The sequence below is a fragment of the Phocoena phocoena genome, chromosome 2 (assembly GCF_963924675.1).
Source record: "Phocoena phocoena chromosome 2, mPhoPho1.1, whole genome shotgun sequence".
NCBI classification, from domain to species: domain Eukaryota; kingdom Metazoa; phylum Chordata; class Mammalia; order Artiodactyla; family Phocoenidae; genus Phocoena; species Phocoena phocoena.
This window is the reverse complement of record NC_089220.1, coordinates 170,514,501-170,536,525: the sequence shown is the minus strand read 5'-3', so window position 1 is coordinate 170,536,525 and position 22,025 is coordinate 170,514,501. Positions and strand designations below refer to the sequence as shown.

The following is a 22,025-nucleotide window of genomic DNA, read 5'->3' as shown; positions in this document are numbered from 1 at the left end:
AGATTCAGGAAAGATTGAGAAAAGTTCTTGGGACATCAGACCCAAACATGGATCTCTCCAGACGGAAGATTCAAGTCGGCCTCCTATTTTAATAATGAAACAGCCTCCAGGGTCGAGGACCTTCTTGGGGGTCTTCATTTGTGACGCATAACTGGGCGGCTTTTGTTTTGTTGGGGGGAATAAATATTTGAAGGGGGTAACCGAAGCAGGTTATGTGGCTGTTGTGATGTTATTGATACACGGGCTGACGCTATTATGGTGGATGCTATCAGCTACATTATCTTTATGCCTCCAAGGTAATCTGAAGCAGCTGTCCATTGACTTGGCACAACCTTACACTGAAGTGTCTGCCCCGCCTGGGGACTGTAACCCAAGTCAACCACATGCCTCACAGACAGCTTTCTTTAGCCACTGACAGCATCAAGGAAGGAAGAGCGTGAAATCGCCGGGAATGGATGCTGCTTCCGAAGCGGGGTTGGCTGCCGCGTGACTCTCAGGGAGGGTGGCCTGGCCATCTCCTAACCTTCTATTTGGGGGCAGCCACTAAAGGTCCTTCTCTTCAGGCAAGGAAAGAGTCACCTACTATGGAGGCGATCAGAATCCCTGGAAAATTTTCTTTCCCCCTTTGAACTCTGTAATGTTTCGCTGCAGGTCATGTCCAGGTGGAAGGCAAGGCTGGCTGAAAGCCTGAAATCTCCATCTAGAAGGATGCATCCATTCCCGTGCTCAGCGCTGCTTGCTTGTTTTGGGGACACAAGGGAGACTGCTCCCTTCGATCAGCCCAGCGCAGCCGATACCCCTTCCACCGTCTTTGTTCAGCCCAAGGCCAAAGCGGGCCGACACCCAAGTCACCCACGAAGGGAAGAAGGAACTCCAGAGAAAAGGCGAGATTCCGGCACCCATTCAGAGAGAAATGGCAGTGCGAACCGGAATTCAAGTAACCACGCTGCTGTCCAGCCCGCGGAGACCCCTGTGGATTTGCCCAGCTCTCTAGATGGGGCATTGGACTGTGAAGCAGTTACTTTTCAGACTTCTATTCCCAGACCATCAATTATTGAAACACCAGCGGTGAGTGTTCCCAGTGTTACTGTAGAAGGAGTGGTGTTGGGGGAGAGTCCAGTGTTCGGTGAGTGTCTTCAGGAAACAAGCTTGTTTAGCGTTATGAGTGAGTGAGACATTGGGGGAGCTCTTACTAGTGAGAGGAAGTGTGTAAAGCCTTTTAAATTCTCATAAGGTTCTCAAAGGATGCGGAGGGAGGCCATGACAATAAGCACCAGGGCCTTGGCAGTGGCCAACACTGACCTTTACCTGCCCCTGGTGCTCCAGAACCAGCAGTGTCTCAACACAACATGAGGAGAAATAGGGTCTGGAAAAGCATTTAAAATTTTTTACTGGTTTGTGAATTTATCTATATGAAGATCCACGATACGAAAGGTTTGTTATAGAATTTAAGAAGTTGCCTCTACTTAAAATGAATCACATGACATTTGGGAAAATTTGGAAAGGACCATCAGTGTACGCATAGCAGTAAAGAAAGGAACTGGCCTATAAACCTATTCGTAATGGGGATGTTTCTGTGATCGTTTTCTGAGACTTAAAGGCAGGAGAGGGAGTTATTTGAAAAAAATGGTGCCGTTGCTCTTAAAAGGCAGCATCTTGAGTTATTTATATATCTACTTTCCTGTTTCTGGAATTACTGGATTTTAACTGTTTTTTTTTTTTGTTTTGTTTGTTTGTTTGAACATCTTTATTGGAGTATAATTGCTTTACAATGGTGTGTCAGTTTCTGCTTTATAACAAAGTGAATTAGTTGTACATATACATATGTCCCCATATCTCTTCCCTCTTGCGTCTCCCTCCCTCCCACCACTCTAGGTGGTCACAGAGCACCGAGCTGATCTCCCTGTGTAGCTACTTCCCACTAGCTATCTATTTTACATTTGGTAGTGTATATACGTCCATGCCACTCTCTCACTTTGTCCCAGCTTACCCTTCCCCCTCCCCATGTCCTCAAGTCGAATCTTCTGATTGGATAGAGCTACAAAATCATTTCAAAGTTCCTGGTAATCTCAATTTGGGAGACAGTGTAGAGGCGGGGTTTCTTGAATGATGTTTTCCAGAGACACCCCTTGAGCATTCTGGGGTTGTATTCCTGGCCATGTAGCTTAGGACCAGATTGAAAAAACCGAGAAGTCTTTGGCATCAAACATTACTAAGATATTCTGATTTTTTAAGATTATTTTTTCTATCTAGTTTAACAAATCGCTTTTCGTCTGACTTGCTGATTTGAACGCAAGCAATGAGAACTGCCAAACAGTGAAGATAGGATTAAAACAGGATTTTAAAAATAGTTTCACTTGACATTCTACAGGCTTATATTAAATGATTGAAGCTCAGCCCTACTGTCTACATTCTTCTATTCTGAGACTGGACCGAGGATTTCACCAAGCCCTCTGTTATAGCAAGAACTGTAATTTTTTTTTTCTAAATCAAAATCCAAAACAAACAGAACCCCAAATATTTCTTGTTCAATTTTCAGTTTACACCCACATCCAGAATAAGACATTTGTAGTAGTACCGTAGTTAGCTTAGTGGATGGCATGGCTAAGATTATATCTGCTGCGTTAGTTAAAGGAACAAATGATGCCCTATTTTAATGGGCTGGAAGAGTTTCTTTTGGGTAGAGATTCCAGCAACTCAGGACCCACCCTATGTTGCTAAACACAGCAGCAAGTACAAGAGTTGATTTGATTTTATCTTTCTGTGTTAGTGGCATATGTGACACAGGGGTTCATGGTAAATAAGTGTATTCAAATATAACCAATTAAACGCAGCAGGGTAACATCCATATTTGTTGTCCACTTGGTATGAACAAAGCCAAGGACAGACCACAGAGGTGAGGCAGGCCTTATGATGGAACCAGCCCTAATGCGAATCTGAATATAAGTGTCTCAAAGAGAAATACACATAGGACGTTTCAAAGGAGGTTGGAAGGTCTGGAAAGGAACATTGCAGGGGAGGTGGAATTTGAGGTTGGTCTAGAAGGAGGGTTAGGATTTTTAAAGGCAGAGATGAAGGGGAGGACCTTGCAATAAAAGGAAACTGTATGAACAAAAGCTTGAATGTAGGGGAATGCAGCATAGGGATAGGCGGGTACATCTGTCTGGTTAAGTTGGAGCGACATCTGGGAAGGTAAATTGAGGCCAAAAGTGGTTTGAAAGCTGTGGTGAGAAGGCAGTGGGGAAGCTTTGAGAATTTTGAGCAGAGGAATGTCACGCTTGGGATTTCATTGTGGGAAGATAAACAGGTGGGGCCACGTAGGATGGATTAGATTTGGGAAGACTGGAGCTGAGAGGTCATTGTAATCATCCCAGCCTAAGGATGGTCACAGAAGGAACAGCAGGAAGGTGGGGTGGGGGGAGGCAAAGAAGAGAGGACCCCACGGGGTAGCAAACGCAGCAGTGGACTCTGGGTCCCAAACTGAGCAAGGAGGAGAAAAAGACCAAACTGGGAGTGATGAAATGGAAACACTGCAAAATTAAGTGCCAGGGTGTGCAGTCCCGTGGGCGTAGTAAATGGGCATGTGTCTTGGTTCCGATTTGAGGAGCTGATATTCACAGAGAACTTGCTGTCCACCAGCCATTGTCCCGAGCGCGTTACATAGAGTATCCTATCGTTACATGGTTACAGTGAGGCGCATATTCTTACAAGTCCCATTGTACAGATGAGGACACTGAGGCTCTGAGAGGGTCAGACACTTGCCCAAGGTCACAGAGGGAGGGAGTAGTAGACCCAGGATTGGAGCCCAGTTCCGTTTGATGCCAAAGTCTATCCTCTGAATTATGACACGCTTCTGCTGCTTACCGTTATTCTTTGTAGGATGTTTGAGGATTTACAGTCAAGTATTCATACCGGAATTCATACCTTTCATTTTTATTAATTTGCTGAACATTGTTTGATCTTAGTTTCATGGTGTATAACATGATGGAAAGAGATGCTTTCTACTCTGCCTCCTGCTGATGACAAGGCTTTGTCAATGACAGTGTGGGATTGCTGTGAAATCTTCCCATTAAAAGTGCCATAGGACTGCCCAGATTTTTCATTACCTGGTACTTTTGTCGTGACATGTTTCCTCTCAGAAGATGATGAATAAGCTTCTTTGTTACAAGCTTGCCTGGAGGCAAAATAGTTCTCTTTCGGGAGGCACTGAGCCTCATCGTTTAAGCTGTCTTGGAAGAGGCAACAAGTAATACTTTTTTTTTTTTTTAAGAGCTCAGCCTTGGCACATAATCATAGCTGAGAAATGAGTCCCTCTATCTGTCTTTAGTTTCCTGGGGTTCAGACAGGAGGGTGAGTCATTTCAATGTGAAACAACATCTGGTCTGAGCAGGAAAGCTCAAGATAGGGAGGCCAAGTGAACTAATTAAAGAGGAAAGGTTTTCGTTTGTGTAAGCAGACGTGCACATATCTGTATTTCTGAAGTGATGCCAATAAGTCTTCAACCTTTTTGCGGTCGTCTCTTCCCTGATCCAGGACTAGAACCAAGGTGATAACAACCATAAAAGTGGAATGTGTCTTACAATTGCTGCTATCTTCTGATTATAAATTTTTTCTTTCTTAGTGGTCTTGCAATGGAAAAGTCTTATAATGGGTGGGATCGTACAGTCAATGAAATACAGCAGTAGGCTGTTTACTCTTTATTTTTCAGCCAAGAAGTACTGTGTTCTTAATCTGTGCCAGGATAGCAGTAGTCCTGGAGAAACAAAGATAGTTGAAGACACAGTCCGTGAAGCTGCTTACATTCCAGTAGGAGATACGGTTGGGTAACTGGGCAGTGTCAGTGCAGTACGAGAAGGCTTATGGGTCAGCACCGGACACCATAGGAGCACATGGAAGAGACTCCCATCTTAGCCTTGGGAAGACAAGGGGGGGCTGGAATATATGGAGAAGGATCTCTACTTTGTTTTATCATTGCACATCAGACCTAACACTGCCTTCTTACTAGCTGAATGGTGCTGTTTTTCTCCTCTCTCCCTCTCCCTTGACAAATCTGGCAGTGTAAGAAAGGCACAGCTCCCACAAGAAGCAACTAAGGGCTTCAGAGTTAGTTTGGAAGTTTCAGAAAGTCTTTCTATAGCAGTGGTAAGTTTTCATCCAGTTCTTTTTTTTTTTAATATTTATTTATTTTATTTTATTTTATTTTATTTATTTTTGGCTGTGCCAGGTCTTAGCTGCGGCAGGCGAGCTCTTCACTGCAGCGTGAGGGCTTCTCTCTCTCTAGTTGAGGCGTGAGGGCTTCACTGTGCCGCGGCACGTGGGATCTTCAGGGACAGAACCCGCGTCCCCGGTGTTGGCAGGCGATGCTTTGCCACTGGACCACCGGGGCAGTCCCTTCATCTAGTTCTTACGCCAACAAAGTAGCCAGCCTAACACAGGAAGAGAAAGTAACTGTGGTTCTGGAAATCATTCCTGGGTATTTTAACTAAAAGTCTACTTTACAAAAAGGAAGGGAAACAGAGCCCGTCGTGCAGTTGCTAACTGCACTGCTTTTTGTAACAGGCTGGCTTTGCTACTAGACAGAGAAGTGGTAACCAAGACGCAAACCAAACGCAAATCGTGCTCTGGACGCAGTGTCACAGGCTCAGGTGGTCACTCCTCTCACATTGTTGTGCAATCATCATTACCATCCTTCTCCAGAACCTTTTTCATCTTTTCCAGCTCAAACTCTGTATCCATAAAACACTGACTCCCCATTGGCCCCTCTTCCCACTCCCTGGCAACTGCCATTCTACTTCCTGTCCCTATGAATTTAACTACTCTAAGTACCTCATGTTAAGTGGAGTCACACAGTATCGTCCTTTTGTGTCTAGCTTATTTCACTTAGCATAATGTCCTCAAGGTTCATCCATGTTGAAATGTGTCAGAATGTCCTTCCTTTTTAAGGCAGAATAATATTCCATTGTATTTTTATACCACATTTTGTTTACATATTCATCCACCAATGAACTCTTGGGTCATTTCCACCTTCTGGCAATTGAGGTTATTGCTTTTCTGAACATGGGTATACAAATAACTCTTCAAAACCTTGTCTTCAATTCTTTTGAGTATATACCCAGAAGGAGAATTGCTGAATCATATGGTAATTCTATCTTTGCTTTTTTGAGGAGCTGATGTACTGTTTTCTACAGTGGTTGTACCACTTTATATTCCCACCAACAATGCCCGAGTGTTCCAATTTCTCCACATCCATGCCGCCACTTGTTGCTTTTTGAAGTTTTGTTTGTTTTGATAATAGCCATTCTATTGGGTGTGAAGTGGTGTCTCACTGTGGTTTTGATTTGTATTTCCCTAATGATTAGTGATATTGAGCATCTTTTCATGTGCATATTGGCCATTTGTTATATTCTTTGGAAAAATATCTATTCAAGGCCTTTGCCTCAATTTTTAAATTGAGTTGTTTATTTTATGTTGTTGAATTATAGCAGTTCCTTATATATTCTGGTTATTACTTCCATGTCAGATATATGATTTGTAAATGTTTTCTCCCATTCTGTGGGTTGCTTTTTCATTCTGTTCATAGTGTCCTTTGATGTACAAAAATTTTAATTTTGATGAAGTCTAATTTATCTATTTATTCTTTTGTTGCCTGTGCTTTGTGTGTCATATTTAAGAAATCATAGCCAAATCTAATATCATGAAGTTTTCTCTATGTATTCTTCTTAGACTTTTATAGTCTTAGCTCTTACATTTAGGTCTTTTGAGTTAATTTTCATATCTGGTATAAGTTAAGGATCCAAATGCATTCTTTTGCACATGGATATCCAATTTTCCCAACACCGTATGTTGAAAAGACTATCCTTTCCCCATTGAATACTCATGGCATCCCTGTGAAAAATCATTTGACCATGTATATGAGGGTTTATTTCTGGGCCCTCTATTCTATTCCACTGGTCTATATGTCTGTCTTTATGCTAGTACCACACTGTTTTGATTACTGTAGTTTGTAGTAAGTTTTGAAATCAGGACATGTGAGACCTCCAACTTTGTTCTTTTTCAAGACTGTTTTGGCTATTTTGGGTCCCTTGAGATTCCATATGAATTTTAGGATGGATTTTTCTATTTCTTCAAAAAAATTATTGGGATTTTGATAAGGATTGCATTGAATCTATAGATGGCTTGGATAGTGTCGACATCTTAAAAACATTAGGTCTTCTAATCCGTGAATATAGTTTGTCTTTCCACTTATTTGTGCCTTTTTAAATTTCTTTCAGCAATGTTTTGTAGTTTTCAGTACACAAGTCTTTTGCCTCCTAGGTTATGTTTATCCCTAGGTATTCTATTCTTTTTGATGCTATTGGAAATGAAATTGTTTTCTTAATTTCCTTTTCTGATCTTTTGTTGTTGGTGTGTAGAAATGCAATTGTTTTTTTTTGTACATAGGTTTTTCATCTTGTGATTTTGCTGAATACATTTATTAGTTTGAATAGTTGTGTGTGTGTCTATCTGTGGAATTTTTATATTTTATACATATGAGATCATTATAATCTGTGAACAGAGATAATTTTACTTCTTCCTTTCCAATTTGGATGCCTTTTATCTCTTTTTCTTGTCTAAATGATCTGACTTGAACTTTCAATACTATTCAGCAATACTGTGTTCAACAGAAGTGGCAAAAGCGAACATCCTTGTCTTGTTCCTGATCTTAGAGGATAAGCTTTCAGTCTTTCACCATTTAGTATGATCCTACCATTGAGTACAATGTGGGTTTTTCATATATGTCCTCTATTATATGAAGTAATTTCCTTCTATTCCTAGTTTGTTGAGTATTTTTATCATGAAAGGGTATTAAATTTTCTCAATGCTTTTTCTGCATTAATTGATATGATCATATTTTCCCCCTTCATACTGTTAATATGTTGTTGTATTGATTGATTTTTTTGTATGTTGAACCATCTTTGTATTCCAGGATTAAATGGTATAATCCCACTGGGTCACGGTGTAATCCTTTTAATATGTTATGGAATTATGTTTGCTAGCATTTTGTTGAGGATTGTTGCATCAATAGTTATCAGGGATATTTATCTCCAGTTTTCTTTTCTTGTAGTGTCTTTGTCTGACTTGGACATCAGGGTAATGCTTGCCTCATAGAATGAGTTAGGAAGTGTTCCGCTCTCTTCAATTTTTTGGAAGCTTTTGAGAAGGGTTGGTGTTAATTCTTTTTTGTTTTTTTGGTGTTAATTCTTTACATGTTTGGTAAAATTCACCAGTGAATCTGGCCCAAGGCTTTTCTTTGTTAGGAGGTTTTTGGTTTCTGGTTCAACCTCCTTACTAGTAATAGTTCTGTTCAGATTTTCTATTTCTTCGTGATTCAGTCTTGGTGAAGAGGAGCCACTTTGATAGCACCACTTAAGTATGGTAATCACAATCATGATTACCACTTGCTGAGCACTATTAATAGTTTAGGCGTGGTGCTAAATGCTTTACGTGGATTAGATCATTTGATCCTTCTAATCCTTCTACAATGTTAGCTTCTGATAATCCCAATCAATTCTCAGCTCAAAACCCTCCAATGGCTCTCTCATTCACTCAGAATAAAAATCAAGTCTTCACAGTAGCCCATAGGTCCTTTACAGAGTATGTCCCATTACCTCTCTGAACTCACCTCCTACTGATGGGGAAATTAAGACTCAGTGGAGTTAGGCATATGATCCATTTCCACTCTAAGGGTAACCTTTGCAGCAGGCTGGGAAGCTCAATTCAACCAGTCAAAGCATGACTTTCTTGGGCTGTACAGAACTCATGTTGCCAATAACTGAATAGCTGTTAATTCTGTTCTCCTTGTCTAGGCTCCACGCCCATCCTTCCTCTTCTCTTGGCACAGTCTCTGTTAAGACCTAGGATAGTTAATTAAGTGGGTTTCAGCTTCCTTGGTTAGAATCAGATTCCGGCTATGCTCTCTTGGCCATGTTAATTGGAATTTGGTGTTGGAGAGGCTACTGGATACCTATTAACAGAAAAACTCTTGGAGATATTCACCTCCATAGGCAACTGATCTCATTCAACAAATTAATTTTATTTTCAATGTCTTAAAGTTGCCTTGAAGTCAAGCCTTGGGAGTACCATCTGTAGAGGGCAGTGTTGCTTAGAAGCATATTGTAAACTTGTATGTAAACATCTATCACTCCCTCATCCCACCCTAACTCTGCATTCCCTTTATTTAAGCATCATTAGGGGCAACTGTGCTAGGCTGCATTTCTACTTTCTAGTACAAACTAGTGTTCCTGCATTTCTTTAGAATGAAATCTTCCCTTCTTTTTCCTATGGACCCTAATAGAAGAGAACAGAATTCTAGACTACCTATTAAAAAAAATACCCTATTAAGAAAGCTTTCTGCTAGACAGATGATTTGACATAAAAGCAATTCTAATAGAAAGCAACTTACAGACCCATGCAATCAAATGTTAGTTTTCTAGTTCCTTTTCATACTCTTAGCAAAATCACAAACCGCCCCCCTCGACACACACACGCCAACACCAACAAGGTGGGTATCTTAACAAGCTGGTGGGAATACCATACCATTCATTTTAAGCCCTGATAATTTCTTACACTATGTTTCTACTTTCAAAAGATGTTAAACATAGTGGCATGATAGTGCATGATATACCCAGTGTACTCAGACAGGAATTTTCCAATCCAGACATTCAGTTGCATCCCAACTGGAAAAGAGAGAGACAGCTTCTTGGATTCTCTTAGAATGAAATAAAATAAATAGTCCTCATAAAACCATGCAAATTTTACATCGAACCACTTTGACTATTGGAGACCATCCATAAAAGACGACATGATGGCAAAAATGCAAAATTTTCAGACAATTTAGAGCTGAGGGGCATATATGTTCCAAGCTAAGAAATAAAAGTTGAGTGCATAGGGGCTTCCCTGGTGGCGCAGTGGTTGAGAGTCCGCCTGCCGATACAGGGGACACGGGTTCGTGCCCCGGTCCGGGAGGATCCCACATGCCACAGAGCGGCTGGGCCTGTGAGCCACGGCCGCTGAGCCTGTGCGTCCGGAGCCTGTGCTCCGCAACGGGAGAGGCCACAACAGTGAGAGGCCCGCGTACCGCAAAAAAAAAAAAAAAAAAGTTGAGTGCATAATTTTAGCAAATTTTAAAGCATTGTTCTCAAGTGAGGTTTCTCCTGTGTTCACAGTTCAGATAAGAATTATATATATTTTCTGAGGTGGTGTTGATATGTTGGAGGGAGAGGTACAAAAGGAAGAGGTCAGCCCATTTCTGAGCCACACCTATTTCTAGCACATCAGAGAGAACCTGGCAATATGCCCATGACCTAGTTGATCCTTTGCCCTCCTTTTCACTGGTGGTTAATAAAAGAGCAGGGTTTACTTTGTTCATAGGCAATGGCCTGGGATTGTCTAACCAAAGAGTCACCAAGGAGATTCCAAGACCCATTTTCCCAAAATAACTGCTTCTGTAGAGTTGGGATTTCCATCCTCTTGATTATATAGTATGTAGTTGTCCTTTAGTCAAAAAATATCTGCTATTTCACTCGCTGAGTATACTGGAAACTTTAAAATTTCATATGCTCCAGGAACCATAGGGACTAGTTGAATGAATGTGCTACATCAATCATGGGAAGTTAAAGGCTTTTTCTCTAGCCAAGGACATGTGTTAACCTGATCTGAACTGCCTGTAGTTTTGCACTCACAGTTCCCCCTTTCCAAAGAAAATAGATCTCATCACGTTAACACTTTTTCCATTATGAGGTTGACATGCTCGCTTTTGTAATTCTGCACCAGGGGAGGTGAGAGTTTGGAAATTGGAGGCAATTAGAGGAAGAGGGAGTCTCCACAAAGGGCACAGGACCTGCTATGGGAAGTGTTTATGATTTTGTTGTGGGAGGCTGGTTTGTGGGTATCCCACATTCAGTTAAATGGAAAATGACAGCCCTGGCAACTGTTATATTTTTAGATAAAACAACACAGTCTTATAGAAAGTTCAAATGTGATATATGTATACCTATAATTAGAGCCAATTTAAAGTTATATCTTTTAAAAAATCACTTATATATGGCCAAGTAATCTTCACCAAAGCCACGAAGGATACTCAATGGGGAAAAGACAGTCTCTCCAATAAATGGTGCTGGGAAAACTGGATATCTACATGCAAAAGAATGAAATTGGACCCTTATCTTACACCAAACACAAAGATCAACCCCAAATGAATTAAAGACTTAAATGTAAGACCTGAAACCTTAAATCTCCTAGAAGAAAACAGGGGAAAAACACTTGACATGGGCCTTGGCAATGAGTTTTTGGATTTGACATCAAAGCACAGGCAACAAAAGCAAAAATAAACAATTGGGGCCATATCAAACCAAAAAGCATATGCACAGCAAAGGAAACAATCAACAAAATTAAAAGGCAGCCTACAGATTGGCAGAAAATATTTGCAAATCATATATATGATAAAGGGCTAATAAAATATATAAGGAACTCATACAATTCAATAGCAAAAACCCCCCAAATAACCCAATTAAAAGATGGATAAAGGCCCTGTATAGACACTTCATCAAAGAAGACACACAAATGTCCAATAGGTACATGAAAAGAGGTTTAATATCACTAATCATCAAGGAAATGCAAACCACAATGAGATATCACTTCATACCTGTTAGGATGGCTATTATCAAGAAGCCAAAAGATAAATATTGGCAAGGATGTGGAGAAAAGAGAACCCTTATGCACAGTTGATGGGAGTGTAAATTGGTAAGCCATTATGGAAAACAGTATGGTGGTTCCTCAAAAAATTAAAAATAGAACTACCATATGATTCAGCAATTCCACTTCTGGGTATATATCCAAAGGAAATAAAATCACTACCTTGAAGAGATATCTGCACCCCCAGGATCACAGTGGGGTTATTCACAGTAGCCAAGACATGGAAACAACCCAAGTAACTGTCAATGAATGAATGGATAAAGATAATGGGACACACACACACACACACACACACACACACACACACACAAAGGAATATTATTCAGCCTTAAAAACATGGAAATCCTGTCATCTGTGACAACATGGATAAACCTAAAGAACATTATGCTAAGTGAAATAAGCCAGACACAGAAAGACATATACTGCATGATCTCACTTATGTGTGGAGTTCAACTAAAAAAGCTGAACTCATAGTAATAGAGTGACTGTTGCCAGGGGTTGTGGGTAGTGGGGGAAAGGGGAGATGTTGATCAAAGGTACAAACTTTCAGTTTTAAGATGAATAAGTTCTGGAGACCTAATGGACAGCATGGTGACCATAGTTAATAATAACATACTATATCCTTGAAATTCACTAGGAGAGTAGATCTCAAGTGTTCTTACCACACACACAAAAAGAGGTAACTATGTGAGATGATGCATATGTTAGCTAATTGGGGTAATCATTTCTCAATGTATACAGATATCGACACATTACGTTGCATACCTGAAATATATACAATTTTCTGTTTGTCAATCACTCTTCAGTAAAGCTGGAATAAATCACTCTCCCTCATCTGCTTTCTGATGTACTGACTTAAGGGGGAAGGAAGGAGGCACTAGACCTGGGGCGTTGCTGGCCATCAGGAAGTGCTGGCCACCCCCTGCTTGTGAAAGATGGCTGTGAGAAAAATCATGTATGTAGAGGCCGAATAAATGGTGAGGTCTTGGGACTTCCCTGGTGGCACAGTGGTTAAGAATCCACCTGCCAACACCGGGGACACGGGTTCGATCCCTGGTCCGGAAAGATCCCACGAGCAACTAAGCCCGTGTGCCACAACTACTGAGCCTGAGCTCTAGAGCCCATGAGCCACAACTACTGAAGCCGGCGCGCCTGGAGCCTGTGTTCTGCAAAAAGAGAAGTGACCGCGATGAGAAGCCCGCGCACCGCAACAAAGAGAAGCCCGCACTCGCTGCAACTAGAGAAAGTCCGCGCACAGCAACGAAGACCCAACGCAGCCAAAAATAAATAAATAAAATATAAGTAAATTTTTTTGAAAAAGGGTGAGATCTTGTGTAAGGAAGCTCTTGAACAGGAACATCAATGCACATGCCCTAAACCAGTAATATCTGCTTTCTTACCCTCTTTGACTGAGCTGGATGTTTTAGGAGATACACACACAGGAAGCAGGAAGGAAGGAAGAGCAACTGAATAGACTCTGCTGTATAGTCAGGTGACGGCTCTCCTAGCTGGCTCTCCATCCCAGGGCTTTACCTAGGATTCCAGGAAGCCTGTCTCTGGACTGAGTCTCTGCCAGGACCCACCTAACCTGGATGTGTAATACTTGAGTCTCTGTAGGGAGAGGTACCTTGGTGTGGTGGTGTTGCAAGTTGACCTGAGCTATTTTGACCATTCAGAATTGTCCAGTAAACAGTGGTAGCCTCCAACAAGTAGAGGCACCTGGGGGCTCCATGTCTACCCATCCACAACTTGCTCCCCAGTGATGTGCTTCGCTAAAGAAGGTCTCACATGAATCCTGCCACGGGTACAAACATCTGTTGGCGAGAGCACACAAAAAGAGGCATCTTCCCTGACCCTGAATGCTGGAAGAAGTTCCCTAGCTCTTGTCCTTTTACGTAGTAGCCCTTGGCATGAACAGAATGATACATAGGAAGGTGACAGTATTCTAATGGCAAAACCAGCCAGCCACGCGAGTCAAATGGGGTGAAGAGCCCTCTGTTGGATGTGGGTCCAAGACCAACTGGAGTTTAAGGTCCAGGATGTGATAAAGGAGTTGGACTTCTGAACTGGCCACCTTCTCATACTTCATTGTACAAAGGCAAAAACTCTGGTCAGTCAAGGACCTTGAATACCATTCATTTCACAAGGGAAAAATAATTTCCAACATCTCTTAGGCTAATAACAAATCCTCTAGTTGAGATGTAGCTAGCCTCATGTGGAACACTGGCTGTGGTCATCTCTGGAAGTAGATACCTGAATAGGGTGCTTCAAATACTAACTAAGCACCTCTGAGTGTAGCCTCCAAAACTTTCTTTGCTCTCAAGAAGGAACACAAGGAAAAATGTTCTGGAATTTGGCCTTTGGACATTGTTGGGTAAGGATGGGATGCTTGGCGCTGCTGTAGCCATCCTGTAAGTGGGTGAGGACACACTTGTAGATAAAAGCAAATAACCTTGAGATGGTGGAGTAGGAAGAAAGAACCTGGGTTCCTGAAGATGCCATGGAAGCACTTCAACTGCAACTCAATGTCCAGGGGATACAGATACTCAAAGTGTTTACGCCAAAGTATTAAAAAGTAATTACAGATGTTTTAACAAGGGTGATCCAGACTGACTTACCTATCCCCGGGAAATTTCTAGGTGGTCTCACAGTCATCTCAAATTCAATGTGTGCAAAAATGAACTATCCTTCCTCCAAACCTCCTCTTCTTTGCATCACTTAGGATGCTTTTAGCTGTAAGAAACAGAAAAACTTAAACTTAGACGCTATGTAAACGTATTATGTCGCTTAAAAACAAGCCCCAAGGGTGGGTGGCTTTGGAATGGGTTGATTCAACAGTTCAATGAAGCCACGGAGCATCTAGTGTCTTCCATCTTTCTGCTTAGCCACCTGTGGCCTTGGCTTCACCAACGTGTGTTTCCCTTGGTGGTGATGAAATGGCTCCCAGTAGCAGCTGGGTCACGTGACTTCTCCCTCCCCCTCTAACCTCCCACACACTTTGGACAATCCCTCCTCATAATGTTATTGTTCTGTCCCCTTCTCTGTCACCATCCCCAATACCTAGTTCCAGGTTGGTGCCTTCTCCTGGGCTGGCCTAGGACTTGCTGTTTACCTCAAGTAAAGCACCATATTTGTTCATATGTCTGGCTGTCCCACTAGGCTATCAGGAGCTTGAGGACAGGGGCTGTAGCCTTTTTCCTTTCTACCTATGATGGGCAGTGCCTAGAACAATGCCAGACAAATATTTGTTGAATAACTTGAAGGGTGAATCAGAAAAATCAAAATCAGGGGGGAGGTTTATTGTACATGAGCCTCACAGAGCCTTATCATTTCACCTTTGTTTAGTGTTGCCCATATCTTTGTGATCCATTCCTTGTTTTAGAAATGGATGGGAATAATTTAAGACCACACCAGAGAGTAGGGGTCAAGATATTTTCCCTTTGAAGGATGAACTGTTTATTACTCAGGTTTAAGACAAATGAGCCAGAAAAACTTATTTTGAAGTGAACTCTGCTAGAGGAAGCAGTTTTCTTTCAACTGTCCTTCTAGACTACTTTCTGGAGCCCTCAATGAATTCCCCACATGGCAAAGAACTAACCTCTTTATGCTTCTGTTTACCTATTTGCAAAATGAGAGTTTTTATTATTCTAGTGCCGTGTTGGAAAGAATGACTATTTATACAGAAATTTAAGAACTACAGGAGAAAATAGAAAATATTAATAACAAAACGATGACACCATTGAAACGGGAGCTGAAGAAAACAAAGATGCATTCACCTCATCACTGTCTGTGACTTTAATAGCATGTGGAGAAGTATATAGATAATCTTGTTCACATTATTAAGACCCTGAGCTGTATTAAAGACACTGTAATAGTGGCTTAAATTTCTTTTCACAATTCTGACTTTACAATGTTTTTGGCTGAAAGAAAAAACTTTTTTTTTCTGATTTGCAAAGAACTCAGTATCTAAAAGATATTTTCAGTTAATCTGATTAAAGCATAAAGCATATGATTTTACACTTAATGGGTTACTTTCTAAATCAGAGATAAAAGCCAATGATGTACATATTATTGTCAAGTTAGAGGGCGTTAATGGAGAAAAAAAGTAATTTGATTTAACAAGGAACAAATCATTTCATTCAGCAGGTTATTTCTTCTGTGCCTTCAGTAGTTGGTGTGAAGTCTAACTTGGGAGCTTTAAAGTTTTCATTCATTCCTTGGTTCAACAAACATTAATGGGGGCCTAACACATGCTGGGTTAGCTGCTGACTTTGCCACAAAGAACCAAGCACTCATTTTGCCTTGGAGCTGCTTGCCGCGCTAGGACAGGAGTCAGGCAAAAAACACAACAACAACAAAAAACAAAGAAAACCAGCTGCAAAGTGAGGTCATCAATGCCAAAATGGCATTATCTCATTTCTACGGCTTATTGTTCAAAGCATTATACAATTATACACACTCTTTTCTTTCCCATCCAATGAAACGGCCATAAACCCAAATGATCACATATCAGTTTCTCATAATTACAGTCTCAAACTTTTCCCATTTTGCTGTCTCCTGTCTCCCCATTTCCATTGTGCCCTTTATCGTTCTTGTCTCTTTTTCTCCTGACTCACACTTATGCTTTGGCATTTCTGCTGTCACAGGGGGTCTCTATCTCTAAGATCGTTGATTCACTTAGTCATCGATTCATTCATTCATTGATTTATTCATTGATTCACACCTTTCAATTGTGCCAGGGACTCTTGTCAGTTCTGGAAAAACAAAAGGGAGAAGACGTACTTCTTTCTCTTAAGGAGCTTACCGTCTGACCGACAGAGACAGAAACTGCAGTAACAACGTTGGTGCCATGGTAGATGTATGGTGTACTGAGCAGGAGGGCAGTGAATCAACACTGCATGAGAGCAGGGTCTCAAAGCTAGAAGGTGTTCGCCAGGTGAGCAAGGCAGAGAAAGGCAGTAGGTGGCCAAGAACCTGACTCCGATTAGCTTAAACAGGAAGGACATTTCTTTTTTTTTTTTTTTTTTTTTTTGCGGTACACGGGCCTCTCACTGTTGTGGCCTCTCCCGTTGCGGAACACAGGCTCCGGACGCGCAGGCTCAGCAGCCATGGCTCACGGGCCCAGCCGCTCTGCGCATGTGGGATCTTCCCGGACCGGGGCACGAACCCGTGTCCCCTGCATTTGCAGGCGGACTCTCAACCACTGCGCCACCAGGGAAGCCCAGGAAGGACATTTCTTATCTCACATAACTAGGTGTCCAGAGGTTGGCTGCCTTTGGAGTTGCTGAAAGAAGCAGAGGGGCACTTTCAGGCTCTGGGGCAGACCCTCTCATGTCACAAGCCCATTTAGCCCCCGGGGGGGATATTCATTTATCTCAAAGTGGATGGCTAGATTTTTTCAATGAAACTTTCATTAAGAAGTTAAGGAAACGGAGCAAATAGAGAGAGGGTTGAAATGAATGTTTACAGAGCAAAGAGATTCCCTTTTTAAATCCACTTGCAGGCCGTTTGTGTTCTGCTTTTCTTTCAGCTAACCTGGGAATGCGTGTCAGCAGCCCAGCCCAGACTTTGAACTTCAGGTGAAAGTTTTGCATTCCTCTGCTCCTCAGGGACCAGCTTATTGGCACCTGCTGCAGATGGGAACCCCAGGCTGGGCATCTAGGGCATCCCTCCCCTCCTACCCTCTGCAGACATGCTCTGCTCTCTTGGAAGAAGACATTCCCTGCTGGCCTGTAAGGTATTTTCCTGGGCATGGAAGCACGAGCTCAGGCCTGTCTCCTAAATACCTCTTTGACTTCAGGTCTTTGAAATGATATTCTTATCCCAGGCTAGTTTTAAAATGCATGTTTGCTTCAGGTATTCACTAGCCAATTGTTACGGCCAATTCTTCACTTTAGATTTTCTGTACTTCCCGTGCTTGTGTGTGGCACCATCTTTCCTGCGTGACCATCTGGATTATAATTCATTGTCCCCAGAGGCCATGAGCAAAACCCCTCTTTGAGTTCCAAAGGCTCGCTGTTGAATGACCTACTGGATTGTTTATTCCTGTCTGAGGGAGCTTCCGATGGGTGGCTCATTTGCAGGACACAAATGACAAGTCCCCAGCCAAGGTTGACCAGCTCTCCCATTGTCTTTTTGGATCACGGAGGAGCTCAGTGAGGAGCAATCCTTCAGAAGCTAATTGCTAAGTTTTACAGCAGCAGAATTGCTTTACAAGGACAGTACCGAAACCAGACCTGATTCCCATGGATTCATTCCTTTATCCAACAAGTATTTAGCGAGAACGTGAAATGTGACCAGGCACCATTCTAGGAACTAGAGAGCTAACCCGTTGCTAAGCCCTTGTGGAGACTCCAGCCTACCGAGGGAGGCACACAATAAATAAGATAGACTAGTAAGTTATATAATATGTTACAGATAGTAATAACTGCAGGAGAGAAATGAAGCAAGGGAAAGGATGTAAAATGTTAGGGGTGAGGGGGTGCAGAAATTCTGGAGGGGGTGACCACAAAGGACCTTGCTCTTATTTGGGCTTGATGCCTGTCTTAGTCTGTTGGGGTTACTATAACAAAAGACTACAGACTATAAACAACAGAAATTTATTTATTATATAAATTTATTTGTTATATAAATTTATTAGAACAGGTTTATAAACAACAGAAATTTATTTCTCACAGTTCCAGATACTGGGGTTCTGAGAGCAGGGTGCCAGCATGGTCAGGTGAAGCCCGTCTTCCCAGTTAAGACTTCTTGCTGTGTCCTCCTCACATGGCGGAAGGGGCAAGGGAACTCTCTGGGGTCTCTTTTATAAGGGCATTAATCCCTTTCATGAGGGCTCCACCCTCATGACCTAATCACCTCCCAAAGGCACCACCCCCTAAGACCATCAGCTTGGGCATTAGGTTTTCAAATATGAATCTGGGGATGGGGACACAAACGTTCAATACACAGCAATACCTATTTTGTGGTGGTCACTATTCCCATTGTTTACGCTGCTGTTTAACTGATAAACAGTTCCATCCCATTCTTTATCCCAGTTGTTCTCAACCCTGGCTGCATCTAGAATCATTTGGGGGAGGTTTTCTTTGTTTTTTTAATTGCTAATACTAATACTGACTAATAATTCTAGCACTCTCAGAATTTGTATTTAATGCATCAGAGCTGGGACTGTTGCATCAGTATTTTAAAAGCTCTCCCCAGAGAGATGCAACATGTAACAGCTTCTTTATTGTTCTTTTACCCTCACATTTTTTGAGATCCTTAAGGAAAACAATGCCCAGTACCAGATGTGAAGGATTCCTGATAATTCCTTTGTAAAGTGAATGGTGAAGCACAGCAAGAAGGGAAAAGGAAGTTTCTGTGATTTAGTTTGTTTTTTTAAGTGACTATTTCCTACTCAGTAAGTCATGCCTTTTCAAATCTCCTTTGAAGCTTAAAACAAAAATCGCCCTGCCTATCAGCACTATATGTAGATGTATTTTCCCTCCTACCATGCAAATAGAATCAATGGCATCCTTCAAATACTAGGCTCAAAAGCATAGTTATATGCTTGGCAACGAACTGGCAATCTTTCAAAATTCACCTTCAAGTTCCATGACTTGCCTCTCTAAGAAAGAAGGACCTAGATGGCTTTATAAAGAGAAGAAGAAAGAGAATGGCTTTATCCTTCCTTCTTCGGAGCCAGTTCCAACCAAATTATTTCCACCCTAACTGAGAGCTTGTTGTTTTTCCTTTACTATGACATTATCGGGAGACGACTCTGCCTGCTTTAAGAAACCCTCAATGCTACCACCCTCTCTTCGGCTGCTGGAAACTCTTTCCCCACAGTTTCCACTACATGACATAGCAATTATGAGGTCTGAGTCACACGTTGCCATCTCCCTGCAGAAATCATTAGGCAGTGGTTTCTTACATCCTGAGGAGTTCCCTCTTATTTTTTTTTTTTTTTTTTGCGGTACGCGGGCCTCTCACTGTTGCGGCCTCTCCCATTGCGGAGCACAGGCTCCGGACGCGCAGGCTCAGCGGCCATGGCTCACGGGCCCAGCCGCTCCGCGGCATGTGGGATCTTCCCGGACTGGGGCACGAACCCACGTCCCCTGCATCGGCAGGCGGACTCTCAACCACTGCGCCCCCAGGGAAGCCCCCCAAAAATTGCCCATTCTTACATTTTCTTTTATACGATGTGCTGTTTGAATGGCTAAGTTTGCGCGAGCCTTATTCACCCCATCTTAAGATCGGAGACTGTCACACACACAGAGGTCCCCAGACACAGGACAGGCTTACACACCATGGCACACATTCAGTTCCATTGGTATTGGCTGTTCGTATCCTATACCAAAGGGTTACTAGAAGCCACGTGCCTTTGCACCTGGACTGGGCCTGGAGGGGAAGTAGAACTCTTATCTGAACATTTTGCAAGTGAAATGGGAAAGGGAAACCGTTGAGTGTGAAGCTGGGTCCCTTCCAGGCACTCTGTCCCTTCCAGAGTGTTCTCTTTGCAGAGATGAGTGAGGAGCAAAAGGGAAGAGACTCTGACGTCATGACGATTTGACGGGCCATAGGCTGAGTCCCTTTTTCCAGGCCTCACTTTCCAGGCTGCAGTAAAATGGCCTGAGCAAACGGTCAGAGTCTCTGCAGAAGTCAGATGCACCAGCAGACGGGTATTGGGAAACCTGCGGGCTGGGAATGACATCAGCCTGAGATGGAAAAATCCGCCCTGGCCCAGTAAATATGAAAATAGGGAGACGGGTATTTCAAAAACCATTTGCAACCCAGAGCAAGAGAGGCTGTGGATTAGACCTCTTTTCTGATTCCTTTCCTTCTTTCTGCAATCTCCTTGTCTTCACAGCCACTGGGGAAGGCTTTCTGGTCCTGTTCACAGCCTACACCTTCTTTGGAGAGGGAGGTGGGAGCTCGGGCAGGTAGACTGCAGTCTAGATATGTTACAACCTCTTCTCAAGAACCTGACACTTACTTGCCCTCCTGTCCCTGCAGCTCTCAGCACCACAGACCAGCGAGAGGGACACCCAGGGACAACTCTGGGGGCATCTGGGGGTGGTCTGGGGGAATTATGGACATCCCAGGACTTTCCACACTTTTTCAAAGGATTAGCATATCAGGTCACTCTACTCAACCTGCCTCCCGCAGGGCTCTGCTCAATGCTTGGCATCCCAGACTCATTCAGATGCCCCACTTTGGTGGTGGTCCCCCAGCCTGAACCGGTAAGCTCAAAAACTGTTGCAGAGGACCAGCTGTGCTATCAAACACGCTCGGGCCCTTGCAGGACAAGGACCATGTATGGGAAATTATATAAAAACCAAATGGTTTCCCAAAACATCCTCTAGTTTTCATGGCAAAGAGAGCTTCTTTAAAAGCCCACATGTGTGGGTTTGCTTTGGAACATTCTCTTGCTTGGGAGGGCTGGGGGTTGGGTCTCTGTGCTTGGATTCAACTTCTCTCTAGGGACCATAGGAAGGAAGGAAGGGAGCAGATGTGCACACCCCATCTGCCCAGCTGGGGCCCATCGTCCTCCCCTCATGACCTAGCAGATGTCCACCAGCATACGGGGCCAGCCCCCTCACAGATGAGCTGACACAGAAATGATGCGTTAGGCAGACCTGCTTCTAACATTTGCAGGATTGGAGCCAGAGTAAAAATGTCTGAGGTCAAGCTCCCCTTTTTGTGCCATCCCTGGTTCCTTCCTGTGCCCTGACGGAGCCTCTAACACATGCCTCTGGACCCCTCTGCCTGCAGATCCCAGTGCTATCCCATCCCTCCCCAAAGAGCCACCCTTTGAACTCTCTTTCTCCGCAGAGGTGCACACACTTGCCATGTGGTCCCTCAGGAGTCCAGACCTGAGAAAGAAGGCTCCACCTGGGTGGAATTCCTGGGTCCGGAGTCCCAGTGGTCTGCAAGGGGGAATGGGTGCTGGGTGGGCACATCGTCTGGCCCAGAACTCCTTGAGTGGAATTCTCTAGAGCAAAGTGCTACAGGCAGAGGCACTGCCTGTCTGGGTCCAAGGGCTTGATTCTGTGTCCTGAAGTTCCATGACATCCCTGGGATAATATCAGTGAAAGTTGTGTGCTGTGTTTGTACTTTTCATAGACTGCAATGTTCTCATCTTTGATAGCTTTACAGTGCTTTAAAAATGCTTTTCCAAAAAGAACAAAGCAGGAGGCATAACCCTCCCAGACTTCAGACTATACTACAAAGCTACAGTAATCATAACAATGTGGTACTGGCACAAAAACAGACATATGGATCAATGGAACAAATAGAGAGCCCAGAAATAA

At 42.9% G+C, this 22,025-nt stretch overlaps 1 protein-coding gene across 1 annotated transcript in view; it reads left to right on the top strand.

Annotated features, from left to right (window-relative positions):
- Positions 1–654: 654 nt before the first annotated feature.
- The window catches only part of FAM107B (family with sequence similarity 107 member B), a 212,176-nt gene continuing 190,805 nt past the window's right edge, over positions 655–22,025 (top strand). Inside the window, exon 1 of the mRNA XM_065872033.1 lies at positions 655–1,065. Coding sequence (XP_065728105.1) covers positions 655–1,065 — 411 coding nt within the window. The remainder of the gene's footprint in view (positions 1,066–22,025) is intronic.